This window comes from Bubalus kerabau, chromosome 14, assembly GCF_029407905.1.
Source record: "Bubalus kerabau isolate K-KA32 ecotype Philippines breed swamp buffalo chromosome 14, PCC_UOA_SB_1v2, whole genome shotgun sequence".
NCBI classification, from domain to species: Eukaryota; Metazoa; Chordata; class Mammalia; order Artiodactyla; family Bovidae; genus Bubalus; species Bubalus kerabau.
In genome coordinates, this window is record NC_073637.1 from 66,887,427 (window position 1) to 66,908,861 (window position 21,435).

Consider the following 21,435-nt stretch of genomic DNA (forward strand, 5'->3'; position numbering starts at 1 on the left):
ACTTATCCATTCAAAATCTGGAATAAATGGCAACAGAAAGTGAGTTAAAGGCATGTGTTAATCTTCTTCCTAATGGACTAATGCAAGGTGGGACAAAATGACTACAAGTAAAAATAATAAACAAACAAACCCACCAAACTTCTTAGCATTGAAACACTGGAAAAAGTTGAATAAATGTGGAAGTTTTACCACTCCCCTGCACCTGTGTGTGTGTTCACATATAGCAAATATGACAAGATGCTAACATTTGTTCTAGCTCAAGAGTATATAGGCATTTGATGTGTTATCTTTACATTTTCCATACTTTTAATTTTCCCGTAAATTTCCAAAAATAATGAGAAAAGAAAATAAAGAAATATGCTGCAAAATTATAAGATTTAGAATGATCATAAAATTTAAAAGCATGAATATTTTAAAAAACATGGATATTATTAAAGCTATTTATGCAATCACTGATCAGGTCATTTTGTAAAATTTAATTTTGAAATAATTTTAGGCTTTCAGCAAAATTGATCTTTCATTTAGTTTCCCTTACTGTTAACAACTCATATAAACTATAGTACTATTCTCAAAAGCCAGAAAATTAATATTGATACAACACTACTAATAAACCTTATATAAATTTCACCAGTTTCTCCCTTCGTGTCCTGTTCTTGTCCCAGGATACAACCCAGGATCCTGTCTTGCTTTCTGCAACTGTGGGATCAGGTCATTTTTGACCAAACATATCCCCTCTTCTCTCTACCTCCTTACATTCAATAGAATACTTCTCTGCCCGACTCTTCCACTAGCCTTGTCCAAAGATCTGTATTTATATATTTAATTTCAGTTGTAGCAAACTAATGGCAGACACTTAAAGTAAATGAGGTGTATCAACACGGAGAAGTTAATTTCAGAACCAACTGGTGTGATAAACAGAAATAATCTTGGTTTGTTTGCATATTGACTTACTTTTCATTGAGTGTAAAAATTCAGTTCAAGGAACAAATAGTTTCCTGACCTTTACAATACTCCTTCAGAAGACTAATAAATGCAAACCACTTGCTTTGGAGAATGTTTACAAAATGCTGCCAGCCCTACCTCGTCAATCTCTGCTAGATCTTTAGCAAGGTGCCTACTATCTACATGCTGACTGTGCAAAGCGCGGTCTACATCAGGCTTCTGTACATCAACAGAAAGAGTACTCAGTGATGACACGTGCTAGCAAAGCATATCCAGGTATTTTTATCCAGCTGGAAATAATCTATGGTTACTACAAAATCACCAAGCATTGTTAGATACATCCAGAAGTCAATTTGCATAATAGTGAAGCATGAGGATTACTCAGAAAGTGAGAAGGGAAAAATTTTTTAAGTGATTAGATGACTAGGAAAAAAATTCTGTAAGTCTGGTCCACGAAAGAGATGATTAGAAATCTTTTCATTTCTAGTTCCTTCAACTAATTATGTTGAAGCATTAAAAAAAAAAAAGGCACTTGAGTATTTTTTTTTTTTTTGGCTGCACCATGCGACATCTTAGTTCCCTGACCAGGGATCAAACCTGTGCACCCTGCAATGGAAGCACGGAGTCTTAACCACTGGACTGCCAGGGAAATCCTCGCACTTGGGTATTCTAATCATGAAAATAGCTGGTTTTTCCCCTCTTGATCAGAATATGTAAGTGGTTCAGATCTTATTTAATTACATCCTATTTTGTAATATGCCTATATCTGTATCTGTTATTAAAGTTGTAATATAGGATAAGATTAAGGTATGAAACAAAATATAACAAAACTGTTAGAGAACTACATGGACACCACTGTTTAAGCTGACAGGGATGTTCTTCCCAACAAAGTTACTAAAAAGTCTAGCTCTCAAAATGAGAGTCCGGTTGGCTAGTCGACCTGCTAACACATATTCCTTCTCTGAAGCACCTGATGATTTCCCATTGGTGAGATTTCCAGGAACTCTCATCTAGGCCTCATCAATAAGTAAAAGCTGGAACTTCTAGTCTAATCCAAACCTATTCTCTGGACATGAAAAAATGATAAGCAGCAGGAAAAGATTTTATTTTTTTTTCACATAAAGAAAGGCAGAAAGGCTATTTATACTTAGCCTGGGAAAGGCTACCCACTCTAGTATTTTGGCCTGGAGAATTCCATGGACTTTATTTATAGTCCATGGGGTTGCAAAGAATCGGATATGATTTTGACCTTCATTTGTCTGGAAAAGGTATTTTTTTGAGAAATGTTTTAGAACTCTTGGATCCTAGAAAAACTAAACTGAACATACCAAAGGGAGATGCTGGACATGCTTTGCCTCTTTCTTCCCCTCCAATCTGCCACCATGCTTGCTGTTTTTACAGTGGTGTCAGTTTGTTAGGGAAGTAAAACTTGACTGGATCATGTAGCTTTATTTAAAAAAAGCAGACTAAGAAATCTGTGCATAGTGGAAAGTGTATAACAACCTGCTTATAGAGGAAAGAATAACTGTAAATATATATTTTGAAAGTTTCTTAGATGAACACAGTAGCTAGTTAACTTAATGAGGAAACTGCTGGTGGATTAATTTTTTTTAAATCAGTCACATGAATAGAAAAACTGGTATCAAAACACTGTTGAAAACAAAATGGCTTCCTAAGCAATTCACTGCAATGGCTTAGAAACCGATACTCATCTCGTGATCCAGGTTTTTAAAGACTGGTTTAATAGAAACCAGAAGCTAGGAGACGTGTTATAGCTCCCCGTGCACCCTGGAGTACCCCTGGACAAATCACTTAATCTCGGCATCCTTAAGTAAGGGAGTTCAGACTAGCTCAATGGGCCTCAACCTAGGGTTCTCTGATACGCAAGGAATACCATATAGTAATGCTGGTCCATGAGGGATGTTCAGTATTTCAAAAATCCTCAAAGAAACTTAAATGAATTTGTTGGAGACAGGGCTGAGATATACTAAGTTTTTTGGTTACAGTCATATCAAGTCGGTGCAGTCAAGTTAGCTATTTTATCCTAAATACAGCATGTGTGGATGATGGAGCTGGATAAAAAGTGTTCCTGATAAAGGAGAGGATGATCTCTGAGACAGTTTTCAGCTCTAAAATTAAATGCTCTACGACCTCAGCATTCATGGGGTATGACTGAAGTGAAGGGTCATGGGACAGTGAAGGGGAGGAAGATACAAAAACACAAATATTTATTGAGGAATTTAATAAATTTGTGCCAAGGAATGTGTGGAGTACTGTGTGTACATTATCTCGCTTAATCCGCTCAACAGCCCTGTGGATTAAGTGTTTTTTGCCTTTATTTTGGAAATGAGCTGTGTTTTAACTTTTACCAGGATCAACTGCCAGCAAGTAGCAGGGCTGGGATTAAGACTGTCTGCCTCTTTCCAGCACCATGTTGCTTTATAAAAACTACTGCTGTTAGCTAGCTCTTAGTAATTTCATTTTTCCAATTGGTAACAGGGTTGGCAATAAATGCTTTTTCCTGTCCCCTCTCTCTTGCTTGGTCTCGGTACCTTAGGCCAACATAGCCTACAGGTCCAGGGGCCCAGCCAGAGAGCAAAAGAACATCTAAGATGTGTCTTCAGTCACTCATCGCTGGCAGGGTTGCTTTGCCAAAAACTTTCCTAGCAAACAGCCTTCTGGCTTATGTGGATGAGAAGGCAATTTGCTGTGACCACAGGCAAAACTAAATACTGTCATAAATTCAGTGGAGTGGGAGAAGAGTAACTTCTAACCCTCTTCTTTTCCCACAGTTCCAGTGCTATGGGCGACAATAATTCTGGTCCATTTCACCTAATACTAACTTATAAGGTGCCACTGTTAGGATGCAAAGGAGACACTATTAAGAAAGAAATGTCTAGTATTTAATTACTAGGACCAGAAACTTTCTTCTCCAATAGCATTTGCACAGTGAGATATCCTCCTGTTAATTAACAGAATTTTTGTTGTCTCAAACACCCTTTTCCCTCCTGTCCAAGAAACACTGTTTTAATATGTGTATATGAGAAATTTTTATTAGTTGTCCCCTTTACTCCCTCAAATATATCTAAATCTAGAAGAATGGTTCTTTATCATATCTTTGTTAAAGCTAGGAGAAGAAATAAAAAGCAGTATTTTTTAAAAAAGTATTTTTTTCCTATAGTACATAAGACGCACAAAGTTTAGTGCGATGGGACACACTTCTAAAATACATAACCTTGGGCCAACAGTTTTCTAGAATCTAGATTAAGTTTGGGATTTGGTAACTAAAAACAATAGGGAGGAAGACTACTACCTGGAGACAAGATTTGAAGGTGAACCTACTTGGAAGAGTATAATAACTATGCCAGATTTCACATTAGAAGGGAGCAGAGCCTTACGAAGACTTCACATTCCCCAAGAAAACCATATTTACACAATTAACAATTGTTTTGTTGGAAAAAAAAAAAAAAAAGCTTTCCTTATTGCATGCAGACACATGTGGGCTGTGTAAAAATATAAGAGATGTGTAACCCACGGTAAACACAAAGTAATGATCTTAAACAGGCCAAATCCTTGAACTCGTCATTAATAAATGTCTCTCCTGCATTCAGCTACCCGGGCTGCTGGGAGCCTGTTTTCTTCAAGTACTTCAAACACGGAAATCCAGGAACATTTATTATTTTAATCCATTACAGGCAGTGCTTGATTTAACTTTATTGGTTATGGTGGTGGTAGTGGTTATAAGTGGGGGTATAGCAATGTTCTTTTACACATCATTTCAAAAGGGCTTAATTATATTTTATAGTTTGGGCCAGGAATTCTGCTTTTTTTTTTGTCTAACAAGGTTCAAATGGAGTTCAGGTCGGTGATTAATCAGAAGAAAAAGTCGGAGATGGCTATCTGTCTGAGATGAGCTCATCTCCGTCTATGAAAGGCTGGGCAGGTACTTGGTGTTCGCTGCGCCACAGCCCATGAGCATGCTCGGACATCTGAAGATGGCTGCTTATGGGACGAATTTTACTTTTCAGGCAGCCTGGAAATGAACACATCAGAAATCTCACCCAGTGGTTTTCTTCTAAATTTCTGAAGTTACTATCCTAAGGTATTTAAAGGCTTCCCATTAAAATCCAAAGCAGTAAACTTAGTAACCTCACAGCGCTAAAAAAAGTGTACATGAATAACAAAAATCACGCGACAATAAAAAAAAGAAACACATAAACCCTTTAGCAGAAAAATTTTAAATATTCCAAATGAAAGATGTCGACTTCATATAATTTGGTTAAGCAAAATAAAAAAATATGACCATAGAAATATGCCTGAACATCATATATCTACTAGTAAGTTTTTTTTTTTAAAATATCAAACGTTAATTTTTTTGCCTCTGTTTTTTGAGGGGGTAAAAAAAGATAATTTCTAAGATAGCAGTACTAACATTATTTATTATTGTCCAAAATTCTATCTAATCATATATTATTGATAACAATTACAGCCAAGAGAATAAAATCTGTATGTTGGGATTTCTTTTCCATTGCATATAATTTCTAAGAGAGAGGACAAGAAAATTACTCACCAAGAGACTTAGGCATTTACCTTTTTTATTTCCCACTGTATTAGAGAAAAAAATAATGGGACATTATTTGGAAAAAAAAAGTTATGAGAACTTTACTTTTTCCACATATTTCCCATTCAATTTTTAGAACATCCTATGGGTTTGTGAATGTCTCAGTAGTTGACCATTATGCACAGAAAAATCATTGAAAAAAAATCAGTAATTCACAGGTTATTTAAGAGCAAAAAAAGGAGGACAGGCCAGTTCATCAGTAGCAACTTTGAACCTTGTTATAAAGTAATAGGAGGGAATCTGACCAGGATTAATAGTGGTCCTCAGTGCTGAGATGAGGGGTGTCAGGTTTCACAGACTCTAGGCCATCTGTTCTGCCTGCCTACATTTTACTTCTGCAAAACCATAAACGTACCTCTACCTCAGGGACTATAGAGAGGCATTAGAATTCTTCTGCTTTTCATTATCACAAGATTCAGTAACTCATTTCATTGTCAAGATAATCCCCTTTTACTCTTTCTTTTGCGCTTGCTGGGTATGCCAAAATGACAAATAAAACCCCAGATGTTACAGACCCAATGAGGTCTCCACCTTTCCTTGAGTGTTGGGTTTAAGCTACTTGAGACACGGTGTCAAATATGACAGGACCCTGATGCCCACACCCAATATTCATTAAGGTTTGTTAGTGATTTGTATAGCTGTCTACAAGCTGTACTTCCACTTCAATCCTCAGTGGCTGTTTAAAAGTTAAGTGTGTCCTCTGGCTTTAACTGTTGAAGAATTCATTTCCTATTGTTCAGGCATTGGAAAAAGGTGCTATTTCTTTCTAAAAGTAACAAAAATCTTTGGGGTGTTGTAAATGGCTTGTTATTGCAATATATTATTTTAGGTAGTCATATTTAATTTAATGTTTTATTTCCCCTCAGGTTTACTTGCATTTCTGCAGCATCCACTGGCTATGACAACGCCTTAGGAGATTGTCCTCAGGAGAGTCAGTTGACTCTGGAATGAAAAGCTGGAGCTCCGCTCTGTATCAATTAATGACCTAGTTTCACTTTTCAGGACATGAAAAGGAGCTTTAGTTCTTTACATTTTTATTGGTCCTGAATGCAGTGAACACGAGAAGAGGCATTTGTATCCGTGAAGAATAATGTGGTTATGCTTGCTTGCTTTCTACTTTTTGTTTATACACAAAGATAAGTACATATGGATGACAGAGGCTGGGGTAGTGAAAGTTATTTAAACCACAGTTCTTTGACTAGGAATTCAACTTATTGCTTTCTGCATGGATGAAAGTCCCCTCAGTCCCTATGGAAAGGGGATTCTTGCAATTTTTCCTTGATTCGGACTAACATGCCAGCCAAGATGGCCTCACTCAGGCTCTTCCCCAGCCCTCTGTGCCACCTAACTTGTTCATACCCTATTCTCCCTTTTCCTCATCTACAGGGAGCTTGCTAATAGACGTGCCCCTAAGAAAGAGCAAGGCAGCTTAAAGCCCAGCTATTTCACAGCCTGAATTGTGTACCCTTGTTTGCCGAAATCTAAGAAGTGCCGCCCTAATAGAGCCATAATTTACTCTGACAAGGAGAGCTAAAGTCTGCAGCTCACTCTCCACCCTGCCTGTGCAAAGTTCTATACTGCTGGTTCAGAATTTATAGCTATATACTTAAGGTTTCTCCAAAACGCCATACTTCAAACAGCAAAAAAGACGAGATGTGTGTGTGTGTGTGGGGTGGGGACGGGTTGTTATATTTTTTTAAGAAGAACATACTACAGAATGGGCCAGATTTAATGGACAGTAAAAGAAACATCTGCCTTAAAATGTTTCAGAAAATAAGATAAAAATTTAAAACAAGATTAATTTCGTTATCAATAACATAATCATAGAAGATTTTGCAGCATTATACACAATCATAGAAATTTTGGGGATTATACACCAATTTAAAAAAATACAAGCATTACATCTTGTATGTAAAGTTCTAAAATCAGAACTTTAGGGCCATTTTACCAAAGACACATGGGAGAATATAAGTATTCTAGCAGAAATATGAGTTGGGTTATTATAAGTCACTGCTACACTAGCATCTGTAGAATGGAATTTAAAAAAACCCACGTCCCTTGAAACTCGGATAGTTTAGGGCCACGGAATAGTACAGAAAGCTAAGAAGAACTCACAGACTTTCTTTTAAAGTGGAAAATATTTAACCATTTCATTCTGTTTCAAATGATGAAAACATTTCAGTGAATAATCTGTACATATTTTGTTGTAAAAACCAGTAAATGAACATAAAAGCATTTCAGATTTAAATGTACTGAGAATGTCGTGGGGGAGAACATTAACTTTTGTCTCTCATTCTTTTATTATTTCCTTTCTGCACACACTTCCCATAAGCTTATGACGGTTTAGATAATTAAAAAAAATATAATCATTAGGCAAACTCAAATATTTTTTGTACTTTTCACAAGTGAAGAAACATGCCTACGACACATTCCCAATTGTGTTTCTCTAAATATTACTTAGAATGTAAGATTCCTCTAGCATTACAAATCTATTTCAGCTCCTAAATTAAAACTCATCTGGAAAGGACTGTTTTACCCTGTTTATATAACATTGTCACATAAAGAGTGTTAAAAAAAATATTTCACTAAAAATAGCTTGCGTAAGTTAGGGATTAGAGTAGTTTCTGCTGCTATAATTGTTCCTTTGTAGTTTTTTCCATGATGTTTTTGCACAGTGTTTTTGACTGTGTTTATTAAAGTCAGCACATCAAAAAGGATCAAAGAGAAAGTGAGTGAGAACCAAAGAAACCCCAAGTGTGCTGTCTCATTGGGGAGTTATGCAGATTCGCATAAACAAGTGCAAATTGTTGAGGTTTTAATGAAAATTTTCTACAATTATTTTATCTTAAGTCATTCTATACAATAACATCTGTACAGCAGATGGCTATGCTATACCAAGGCAGTGCTCCTTTTCTTTCTCTGTTTAATAGTACATCTGAGATGACTACTTTTGTCACTGTGCTCAATTTGGTTCAGCAAATAATTTGAAAAGTGCAGCTGCTGCAGATGGTCGCAATAGTTATATAAACTGTAAAATCAAAGACACAGTTAAGTATTTCTGTATTAGATTCAAACTATAAAAATCTGACATTAACTCCATTGGGCTCAAAGATACACTATTAAAACTTTTGGTTGCGTACAGAACGATGTCACTGGAAAATACAAAAAGAAATACGACTACTGGTAGGACATTTTTTTTTTTGGCTGGAAAATACTTTTTACAACTTACTAAAAATAAACCTTGAATATATATTTGCATATATTTCATCCAAGTTGCAAACCATGAATTTTTAAGATAGGTAAATATACAATTAAATGAATGTTCAGAGCTTAAACTATGTTTTACTTCTTAAAAATTTTCCTTGGTAGAAAATCAATGTCTGAAAAATACATAGTAATCTCTTAATTATAATTTCCTAGAAATCAACCTACAACAATAACTAGAGCTTTCAATCTCACTTCATTTAATCATAATTTATTATTATTTTGCCAACTTTGTTTTCTTTTTTTTTTCGAGCATGCCATCACATCAAGCAGAAATGTAGATAAAACAGATTTGGTGTTTGTTACACTCATACTAAAACTATTTCTATCCATATTAATTAAATGGCTAACTTCAATCTGATTTGATTTGTTGATGCAAATAACTACTTAAGAACATTTGCTGGACACTACAGATTATAGTTATATAAAGTATTTCTTAGTCAAGGGTATAGTTTCTACTGTATTTAACTAGATATAAGAGTTATAACTATAAAAAGAATGGGGTACTAAAGGGTAAAACAAGTTACACAACCAGAATGCATCTACTACTTCGAAAAGGTCAGTGAGAAGATTTTAATTATATTTTAGAGAAACTTACTGAGAACAGACACTATTGAATATGAATAGCAAATGAATGAAACAAGAAATGAGGATGACTGAGCACAGTACATATTAAATGCTTTCATTCTACTTCAGTCCTAACCTTTCCTTGCTATGATTCAGGTACAACTGGAAAGACGTGGGAATGGTCCCAGCGTGGTCTGGATTGTAATTTATTTGTGGATAAATCAGACATTGTAGCCTTCAGTGCTTCATAGTCTTTCATGTACCCTGGACCTTACATTTTTCATTTCTAACTTTTAAGACAATAAAAAAATACAGTGCTTTTAAGCTGGCTTGGTCACAAATACTTCTGGTAAGAAAGAAATAAATCATTTATTTTTTGGCCTAAAATTCATACTTCTCAACTACAAAACTTCTTCTTTACCTCGTCAACTACTGTGCCCAAATTGACTATACAATTAGTCCCAGCTGCCACTTTTTAGTAAGCAACTGAGTTGCATACAGTTTCAGGATTTACTTTATCCCCTATAGGACCCCTCTAGCCCCACTTCTTCCCTCCAAATTAAAGTGGAAAAAATGTTTTCCTTTTGCTACTTTTACTTTCAGAGCAGAGGTTCTGGCTTCAGTGCACTGAACTTTAACAGTAGCCGTTTCTGTGATTGAAAATGGTTATTCCCCACCTGTACCTTGTTTTTTCTCTTCCCCTCCTCACATTCCTTCTACCTACTCTTTTTGATTCAGTGTGAAAAAGCACCGAACAATTTAGGCATGGTAACAAAAGAGGACAATGTAGATGTCACTGCCCATTAATTTCTCACCTCTCCACTCATCAAGGACATTCAGTTGCCAGGTCCAGGCTCCTTTGCTCAGCTAGGCACTGAAGCAGGGCCTTTCCTTGCAGGTGTTGCTGTCTGAGAATCTTCAGTGGCACTGTCTCTGCAAAGTTGAACCTTGGCTTCTATTACTTTTGGTGTAGCACTTCTGCCACCAGAGCAATTTTTTTTTTTTTTTAAATAAATTGTTACCAATGACTTAATGGAGCACATCAGAATCACCTGTAGGGCTTGTTGGAAGACGTATTTCTGGGCGCCACGCCCAGAGTTTCTGATTCAGTAGGTCAGGAGTAGAGTCAGAATTTGCGTTTCTAACAAGCTCCCAGATGCTGCTGGTTCCGAGACTACACTTTGAAAGCTACTACTTGGATGGTTTGCAAAACCTGATGCTTACTCTGTTCTTACACTACAGCTATGTTAGGTAAAAAGAAATTTGGGAATGAACAGTTATAAAGAAGTCTGTAGGAACACGCCTAAAGAGGTAGACAAGAACACTTTGGGGCATAAAATACTTAGGCTTAAATAATTTGTTGTAACACTTTCTTTAAAATAAGGCAAGAAACCAGAAATGTACCCATCTCTAATGGTTCTTGAAACTTTTTGCCTCTACATAATACAAACCTTCAACATTATGCAGTTTTAGATGTTAACAAGTCATTGACATCTCTCTTGCCCCTTTACTGTGACTTACCAGGTACTTTCTGCGCTGCTTTGACATTAAGGCTTCCACTGAGGGTGGATAAAGATGCCAACAGGCATGGTTTATTAGGATGGGGGACAGTTTCCATGGAGACCACAATCTGAGTAGTATGAACAGAAATTTTTTGAAAGCAGGACATCGTTCTCCATATGTTTTCTTGAAATGGAATCTTTTGTGCTCCATCACCATGAACTTTAAGCTTGGATAACTTCCCACGGTAACATTTGGAGGCTGGAAGCGCATCCTTACTCAGCACAGCGTCTGACGGTGCTGAGGACGCTTTGCTGTGTACATTTTTTATCTTCTTCAAAAAATGGTTTATTTGATCCAACTTGGTAAAACTCAGGTTTGCTTTCAAAGGCTTTGATATATCCAAGTTGATGTCTGCTGTAGAAGTGAAAAGGGTAAGAAAATTACTGAAGTTCTCTTATTGCAAATAAGCCTTTACTTCCCTGTCAAACTCCTATTTCAGTTTCCCAACACCTGTACTGTGGACTCATTAGGATGCCAGATGTTATAATTCTTTTACTTACCACCTATTCTTTCCATGTAGTTACTTGAAGGAACACTTTTCCTGCACTACTCTTGCCTGCATTCCTGTTCCAATCATGTAACTGTCTGTTCCTGAAGACTGAAGGCCACACATGGACATCTACCCTCTACTTGGAGGCAAAGTTGAGCAGCCTTTCCAGTTTGTTACTGGGCTGACATTCTTCTTTCTGGGGTTAAAAGGACCTGCCTTAGTACCCAGCACAATGTTTGACACAAATACTGGTATTAATAAATAATCTGTCCAACTGATTAACTGAAGTAGCCTCCCCACCACTGTCTGATAAAGTATATACACAAAAACGTTTGTTTCTCCTCTTCAACCCGCTAAAACCCAGAAAAGTCCCTACATCTTTCCCTGTATTCTGTGTTGAACAAGTTTCAAATATCTCATCCAATGTAACCTGGGTAGACTGAGATCTCTTAAACTCCATTTTACATGTATCACACACCAGATGTCGTCCTTATTTGTCACTTAATCACATGACATTAAGACGTTTCTGTTTTTGCGTTCTCGCTTCCGTTTCTGTCATCAATAAGATGTAAGACTATACGGATCGTGAGAGCAGAGTACAGCACTCATCTTTATACCCAGTGCCTGGCACAGTGTGTTTCTCATATGTATGTGTTCAGTAAATGGCTGAGTTTAACTAACCTAATTAAGTATTCTTTTCACTACAGCCTGAGATAATACAAGACATAATCATAGATGAAGCTAGGAATAGCAAATTATCAAGCAGACAAAGCTCATATTCTGTTTTCAACAGGAGGACCTCTGTTCATCTTCTTCAGATTTCAGCACCTTAGAGTTTCCTCCTGGCTACCCAGGCTTGCTCCGGGTACCATTCCTCTTGTGTGTCTTTCCTTGGGTTTCTTTTATCAGACTAAGGAAAATTCTGAGAGAACTGCTTCTAGCTAACTGTCCACTGGAAAGGGTCAGGCAGTTGAGTCAACCTTCTGTAATATTAAAATATTCTCTGTTCCCTATATTTATTTAAGCAGGAAAAAAACACCCTAATTTAAAGAAATTATTTTTTAACATCTTTATTGACATATTAACTCACATATCCATACAATTTACCTATTTAAAGTGTACAATTCAATAGTTCTTATTATACTCACAAGATTGTGTACTAATCACTACTATCTAATTCCAGAACATTATCACCACCAATGGGGGAAGAAATTCCCATGCTGTTTAGCAGTCCCTACTCATTCCCCACTTCCAACCCTCAGGCAACCAATAAGCTAATTTCTATCTCTATAGATTGCCTATTCTGGACATTTCATATAAACTGAATCACATAAAATCCTGCTTTTTGTGTCTGGTTTCTTTCAGTTAACATAATACAAATTTTTAAGGTTCATTTGTGTTGAATCATATGTCATCAGTACATCATTCCTTTTTTTATGACTGACTAATACTCCATCATGTGGATATACTGTAGTATACTGCTTATTCATTATCAGTTTGTGGACATTTGGGTTGTTTCTACTTTTTGGTTATTAATGAATAATATTGCTGGGGCTTCCCAAGTGGTGCTAGTGGTAAAGAATCCGCCTGCTAATGCAGGTAGACCGACATAAGAGACACAGGTTCGATCCCTGGGTGGAGAAGATCCCCTGGAGTAGGGCACGAGAACCCACTCCAGTGGAGAATCCAATGGACAGAGGAGCCTGGTGGGCTCCAGTCCATAGGGTCCACACAGAGTCAGACACGACTGAAGTGACTTAGCACACACGGATAATACTGCTATGAATGTTAATATGCAAATTTTTATATGAATATGTTTTCAATTCTTTAAGGTATCTACCTAGAAGTGAAATTGCTGGGTTATATTTGATTACGGCAATCCTAGTGGGTGTGAAGTGGTATCCCATTGTGATTTTGATTTGTATTTTCTTAATGATTAATGCGGAGAAGGCAATGGCACCCCACTCCAGTACTCTTGCCTGGAAAATCCCATGGACGGAGGAGCCTGGTGGGTTGCAGTCCATGGGGTCGCTAAGAGTCGGACACAACTGAACGACTTCACTTTCACTTTTCACTTTCATGCATTGGAGAAGGAAATGGCAACCCACTCCAGTGTTCTTGCCTGGAGAATCACAGGGACGGGGGAGCCTGGTAGGCTACCGTCTATGGGGTCACACAGAGTTGGACACGACCGAAGTGACTTAGCATAGCAATGATTAATGATGTTGAGCATTTTTTCATATGCTTATTGGTGATGTGTATATATTCTTAGAAAAATGTCTATCACCTTTGTTCATTTTTAAATTGGGTTTTTTGTCTTCTTCTTATTAAATAGTATGAGTCTTTTACATTGATATATTCCAGATACAACTTCCTATCAGATATAGGATTTGCAAATATTTTCTCCCATTTTGTGAATTGTCTTTTCAGTTTCTGTGATTGTGTCATTTGCAGCACAAAAGATTTTAATTTTTGTTAAGTCCAACAGATTATTCTGTTTGAGCTTTTGGTGACATCAAAAAATCATTGCTTTATCCAAGGTGATAAAGATTCACAGTTACGCTTTCTTTTACAAGTTGTATAGTTTTACCTTTTTACATTTAGGTCTATGCTGCTGCTGCTGCTAAGTTGCTTCAGTCGTGTCCGACTCTGTGCGACTCCATAGACGGCAGCCCACCAGGCTCCCCCGTCCCTGGGATTCTCCAGGAAAGAATACTGGAGTGGGTTGCCATTTCCTTCTCCAATTTAGGTCTATAATTACTCTCAAATTAACTTTTGTGTTTTGTGTGAGGTAGGGGTTCAACTTAAATTTTTTTTTGCATAGGGAAATCCAGTTATACCAGCATCATTTTTGAAAGGCATTATTTTTGACTTGCAGAACAGGTTGGTGGGCAAAATATTTTAGGGTACTGCATGATTCAAATGACTCATACATCGTCCTGCTCTGCCTACAAAGTTTTTTATGTGGGCTTCTAAATTTTATGACCTCGCATAAAATAATACCATCTTTTACCACAATGAAAAAAATGAGCAATCTTAACAGATGATAGCAGCAACAGAAAAACTAAACAGTTAAAGTGGAAAGAAGACTCAGATACTGGGGCCAGAAGCTATCTGCTTTTGCCTGGATTCATGAGATTTAAAGTAAGGGTCAGAAGTAGCCATAAAAACAATTCACTGACCTACTCAGGAATTTGCCCAAATATCTACCTATACCAACTGCTGAGCCTAAGGGATCCACTTTCCCTGACTGTAGATTGGCAAAACATCCATAGAATGGTATGCATGAGAGCTGCTGAGTGCTATCTCAATATGGATTCTTGTATCTCAGATATGGTGGTCCCAGGGGCACAAGAAAAAACAAGAAAACCCAAACTATTTATCTTTGGTTATTTGCGTAACTTGTCCTTTGAGACTCTTTGAGTCATTTCTTCTCGAAAAGCCTTTCTTGATCACTGTGGTGGACTAAGGTGCCTCTCATTCATTGCTTCCAGAATATCCTGATTGTGTCATCATCAGATATCTATTTATTTTTATAGCTACTGCTTAGGGTCCAGATAACTATGAGCTCCTGAAAAATAAGGGCTGTTCTACATCTTAATATTCTGAGTGCCTAGGTGGTGCTAGTGGTAAAGAACCCACCTGCCAGTGCAGGAGATGTAAAAGATGCAGGTTCAATCCCTGGGTAGGGAAGATCGCCTGGAGGAGGGCACACGGCAACCCACTCCAGTATTCTTGCCTGGAAAATCCCATGGACAGAGGAGCCTGGCAGGCTACAGTCTATGGGGTCACACAGAATTGGACATGACTGAAGTGACTTAGCACACATGCAAAATGGATATTTAATGATGTAATGAAGGGGGAAGAAAAAGGAATGGATTTTTTCTTCCTACTTAACTCCCACAGGCTCATCAAGTCAATTCATCCAGAACAATCCATCACCTCCTCTCATTGTTGGTTCTTCTTCTTGTTTAGTCACTAAGTTGTGTCCAACTCTTTTGTGACCCAGTGGACGACAGCCCACCAGGCTTCTCTGTCCATGGGAATTCCTCTCACACATGCTATGTTCTCTGTCTCAGTTAATAACTCTAATCTACCAACTGGCTCAAATAAAAAAATCTGACTTTTTGACTCATTTCATTCCCTCTTTTCCTGGTCCAAATCTACTCAATGATTAAGTTCTGTCAATTTTATTTCCAAAATAATTGCCTGAATCCGATCTCTTTCTCTCCAGCATTCCAACCACTCCCCATTTTTTCCCCTTCATGCCTTTGATATTCTTCAGCTAATATAAAGCCTCCTAAAGGTTTCTCTGTCTAGACCGATTCCTGTTAATCCAGGCTACGGAGTAATTTCCAAATGATTTGTTTCAAATGTGATTCTGAGTGGTTCACTATTGCTTAAAACTGTAATGGCTTTTACCTATGGGATAGAAGATGAAGCTCCTTAGAATGGAAAAAAAAGATCCTGCCTTTTCTTATCCACAGCCACTGCCTGCCTCAAATATTAAAGCTCCAGAAATATCAAAGAGTTTACAGAGCCCACATCCCCCAGCCTGTGCGATGTCATACCATTAGGCCTTTGATCACATTGCTCCTTGGTCTAATGTACCTTTTCTTTGCCTAATGTCTAATCTCCAGGAAAATGCTCAACATTTTCTCCAAGTCGTTCCACAAAGCTGGTCCTACATAAGTATCTTTTGTGAGATTATGTCTCCCACCAATAGAGAAGATCCTTGAGTATACATTTTTCATCTTTAATACCTAGTGTTGGGCCTCAAACTCAGCATGAAGCACTTATTTGATCACTTCGTGTTGGAGCACACCAGAAATCTCTAATCTGGTTCTGTGGGAGGCAGAATTCTGAAGATGACCCCCTTCTGCCAAGATTCCTGTCCCCTGGTTATTGACTCAAACACTAAGCCAGGTACTGCTGTGCTGGAAGGGATTTTATAGGTGTGATAAACATTCCAGGTAAATTGAAGTTAAGCCCAAGATTACCTGGTGGGCTGATCTATTACTCGAGCCTCTTACAAAGTACAAGGAAGAGGCAGAAGGGGAAGTCAAGAGAGATTTGAAATGGGTCTATGATCTGTCATTGCTAGTTTGAGGATAGTAGGGATCATGTGAGAAGAAAAGGGTGCCCTAGAGGTGAGGGATGGTGGCACTGGGCACCACTAACAAGGAATTAGGGACCTGAGTCCTACAACCACAGGAAGTGGATTATGCAACAGATGGAATGAGTTTGGAAGTGGAATCTTCCACAGAGCTTCTAGATTAGAGCCCAGCCGAACTGACATCTTGATTTTGGTTTTGTGAGATTCTGAGCAGAGAATACAGCTAAATCCAAATGGACTTCTGACCTAGAGGATTGAGACAATAAGTTTGCGTTGCTATAAGCCACTATATTTGTGGTAATTTGTAATTCATCAATAGAAAACCAATACAAATTCCATATGCTAATATGGAGTATTTCCAGTTTCTAATGTGATTATAAATAAAGTTTCAAGGCCTAGGAATGTTTGCCCTAGCTTCTTTTACCTTTTCCCTCCAAAGCAAAAAATTCTAATATAGTTTGCTTTTTCTCTTTGTTAGTTGCCAACTCCTTTTCTTTAAATATTATTTCAGGGTTCCAGGAAAGATGGAACTATAACATCTGGAGATATTACAGCTTAAAAAAAAAAAAAAAAACCTACAAAGAGCAGCTATTTGAAGACTCTGAAAAGTAAATCGTAACAGGTAGATTGGGAAAGATGACTAAATTTCAAAATACCACCAAAATGGCTCGTTTTTTTCTGGCAATATTCTATAGTCTGGGGCAGCCAAAAACCTGAAGGTGGGCATCAGGTGTGGATAGAGGGAGTAGTCAGAAAAAGCCTCTATTTCTGGCTTCAGTAATGGGAAGGGAATTCCTAATGCCCGTAGGGACTATGAAGATCCCTCATTTTTTTCTTCTTATTCTTGTACCACAGAAAATAGGAGACAATATACTTAAATCCATTTTATGAAACTATCATTACTGATACCAAAACCAGACAAAGATAACAAAAGACAACTACAGACTAGTATGGTATCCATTAATTTCCCAAAGCAATATCAAGAACAGTCCACATACATCATCATTAGGAATTAGAAAAGTACAAATAAAAATGACAATGAAATATCTACTAGAATGGCTAAAATAAAAAAAAAAAACACTGACAATATAAGCTGCTGGAGATGATACGGAACTGGTGGGACCCTCATACATTGCTGGCGTAATGTCAAATGATACAGGCAATTTGGAAACATTTTAGTAGTTTCTTGTGTGTGTGTGTGTTATTCATTCATTCGTGTCCACCTTTTAGTGACCCCCATGGATAGCACCCTGCCAAGCTCCTCTGTCCATGGAATTCTCCAGGCAAGAATACTGGAGTGGGTAGCCATTCCCCTCTCCAGGCAATCTTCCTGACCCTGGGATCAAACCTAGGTCTTCTGTATTGCAGGCAGATTCTTTACTGTCTGAGCCACCAGAGAAGCCCCTTCTTATGACTTACATGACCCACCAATTCCAAGCCTAGGTATTTATCATAGAGGAATGAAACTTATAATCACATAACTACTTGTACACAAATGTTTAAAGTAGCTCTATTCATAATCACCAAAATTGGAAACAACTTCTATGCCCTTCAATGGATGAATTCTTATATGGCACATCTATAAAATGGAACACTACTCAGCAATGAAAAGGAATGTACTACTGACAGATGCAACAAATCTCAAGGATAGCATGTGACTTAAAGAAGCTAGTCTGAAAAGGTTACATGCTGTATGATTAGATTTGTATGACATTCTCAAAAAGACAAGACAAATAAAAATTCTGAAGTGACAGAGAGCAGTAATTATCAGAGATTAGGGCTTAGGGGAGGAGAAGGCAATGGCACCCCACTCCAGTACTCTTGCCTGGCAAATCCCATGGATGGAGGAGCCTGGAAGGGGTCCATGGGGTCCACTAAGAGTCGGACACGACTGAGCGACTTCACTTTCACTTTTCACTTTCATGCTTTGGAGAAGGAAATGGCAACCCACTCCAGTGTTCTTGCCTGGAGAATCCCAGGGACAGGGGAGCCTGGTGGGCTCTGTCTATGGGGTCGCACAGAGTCGGACACGACTGAAGTGACTTAGCAGCAGCAGTAGCAGGGCTTAGGGGCAAGTGTGATTACAAAGGACTACCACGAGAATTTAAGGTGGCAGAACTGTTCTGTATCTTGACTGTGGTAGTGGTTACATGAATCTACTCATGTATTAGAATCCACAGAACTATGTACCAATGAAGGACATTTTAATTTTTTTCTCTTTTATTTAAAAAATAAAAAAGAAAGAAAATTCTTTCAATGACTTTGTCATATGCATGACAGGACAGTTTTTTCCACCCCCTTTACTTTTTACCCTCACATGTAAAGGGCTGGACTGTGTGTGCCCTTATGTCTAGGGGAGGCCCACTTTAGACCTAAGTGTTAACCACCTCTGTACTGGGCCAGTTCTTCAGGTTTACTTTCCATTCTCCATGGCCCTTCCAACAGTGTAGTAGAACACCTACACTAACACCGTTAATGGTGAGATCAGGGTGCCCTTTCTGCAGAAGGTGAAAAAGACACAATGCTACTCCTAAATGTTACAGAAGCCATAGGATAATTTCTAATCTTACTGACACCAAATACTGTGGCACGTGAAAATTAGAGGCTTTAATTCAATAGCTAGACTAGAATCAGTTAAACCAGTAAAACTGAAAAGCACAGGTCAGTTTGGCACCATCTCAAGTAGTTTAATTAGGAAAGAGAATATAGTCCTTCCTAGGTCTTGGCTCATATTACAAAGTAAGTTTTAAAAGAAGGTTCTTTTTTATCAGTAGAAGTCAAATGCTGATAATTCAGAAAAATAAATGTGTATTAAAAGCTAGATGTATTGAAAGCTAGAAGCTAAATATGTATAAAAAGCTAATCATATTTGTGAATTTCAACTATGAATCTATTTGAGTTACATTAGCAACCTTATTCTACCAAATATGAACTTTAAGAAGTTTAAAAATCAGAAAGACACTTGAAATTTGCAAAGTCATCATTAAATGGTCTTTTCTACTTTAAAAAAAAAAATAAAATAAAAATCAGAAAGATCAATTTCCCAAAGCAACATCAATAACAGCTCACAATATTTATTCAGTACAAGTTTAACAGCTCAAAATGGGTTAAACTTTTTGTGCTGTCTCCTCCATCTTCTGCACTGCAGGCGGATTCTTTATCACTGAGCCACCTGAGAAGCTATATACAAAGCACAGTCTACACACAAAGCACAAGACAAGTGTTACGTTAACTTTTTGTAAGAGACGACTAGATATTTAAAAGATTTAAATAATTTCCATTTTAGATGGTTTCTGTATGTCTGTCTGCATACAGTGCAACCTTTATGCATGGCTGCCCTCCGCTGGCCCACAAAGTCCCCCACTCTCAGCTCCCTAGAGCTGGAGTGTTGAACCACATTCTTTGCAAAACACAGCCTGTTCTATGTATAAACAGAGGGACTAGGGCAGTCCCATTGGACAAGTCAGACAATACTGCAGGTCAAGAGCCCCAAAGCAGAGCTTACAATGAGGCTATTCCTTTCAAAGTACCAGGTCCACGAAGAGATCTGTAGCATGTACCAGAATGAGAACCACCACAAATGCAACAGCACTCTTTACTGCTTGTAAAGCCCATCAACATGTGTGACTCCCTCAACTAAAATCACAAGCTCACTGTCACATCTGATAATTAAACAAATGTGTACTGTTATTTCTATTTCCTAGTATAAAATTAGACTTTGACATCCTTTAACTAGTCAGGTACTTTTGGGGGTAGAAAATTACTGTCATTATTATAAATATTTGTAGTTTCATAATGGTAGGAAAACTTATTTTTATAAATGGGAAAACTATGCAAAAAAATCTGGTATTTTAAATAAAAAATTGAACAATGATTTTCTCATCTTCTTTTATACTTTTAAAAAACTATGAAAAACATTAACTTCACTATTAAGATGAAAACATTAAAGAAATGGACTATAAATGTTTTACTCAACAGACATAGTTGTAACTATATAAAATGATGATTTACAAGAACTGGAAATATAACTGGATAAAGAACCAGGCATAGATTGTTAATGTGAATTTTATTCCACATTTATCCAATTATTATCAGATTCTTGTTTTAAAGGGTTTAGAATTTTTTTTTCTAATCCTCAATGAACTTTAATAAATGGATTATTTTCATTGTTTAGATTTTAAGAATGTGTAGTAATAGTGAATTTCCCAGCTGAGTCATCCATTTCTCTGCCAGATCTAATTTCTCACCAGCTCCAGAACACATTCTATATCTTTAAGTTACCAAGTAAACCAATGCCTGTCAATTATTAGACCCTAATTACCCTTCAAAACTTTCCTAAAGCTACCAGGAAACAGAATGATGGAATGATTATTGAGTTAAAAGGAGATTAGACAAATACAAATAAATTATACTTATTTTATGCTTCCATCACCCTAGGAGCTGACTTAATAGGGAAAGGAAAAGAATCATATTGTAATAATGAAATCAGAGAGGGAATTCAAGCCCCAGAGGTGATTCCCCTAAGTTTATGTTAAAGCACACCTTGTGGGGGACCAAACACCAACTGGAAAAGTTTCCTGAAAACTGTTCCAGCTATTTTCTCATTTAAAATGTTCCAACTTTACTTGACCCATTAGTCATCATATTACTTACATTTATGATGTATTTTGAAATCTATTACCCAAAACCCAATGGATTCAATATGGCTTGTTATACCCAAATCATAACATTTATGAAAGAAAAAATTCTTTGTTAAGTGCTTCTTCCTTTGGAATTTTATTTGTAAAAGACAACTTTTTTTTTTTTTTTAAAGACAAGTTGGGCTTGTGAGGAAAACAAGTCAGCGGCCATGGTGGCTATGTACAGACACAG

At 37.3% G+C, this 21,435-nt stretch overlaps 1 protein-coding gene across 11 annotated transcripts in view; it reads right to left on the minus strand.

The window, feature by feature from the left end:
- VPS13B (vacuolar protein sorting 13 homolog B) overlaps positions 1 to 21,435 on the minus strand; it is an 851,071-nt gene that overhangs the window by 174,814 nt on the left and 654,822 nt on the right. For 8 of the 11 annotated variants that reach the window (XM_055546536.1, XM_055546537.1, XM_055546534.1 and 5 more), the window contains one exon: positions 10,916 to 11,311. In XM_055546536.1, coding sequence (XP_055402511.1) covers positions 10,916 to 11,311 — 396 coding nt within the window. Of the gene's footprint in view, positions 1 to 4,641; positions 4,976 to 10,915; positions 11,312 to 11,601; positions 11,644 to 21,435 lie in introns of those variants that run through there. The other 3 variants (XM_055546543.1, XM_055546538.1, XM_055546546.1) reach the window with 3 other exon arrangements.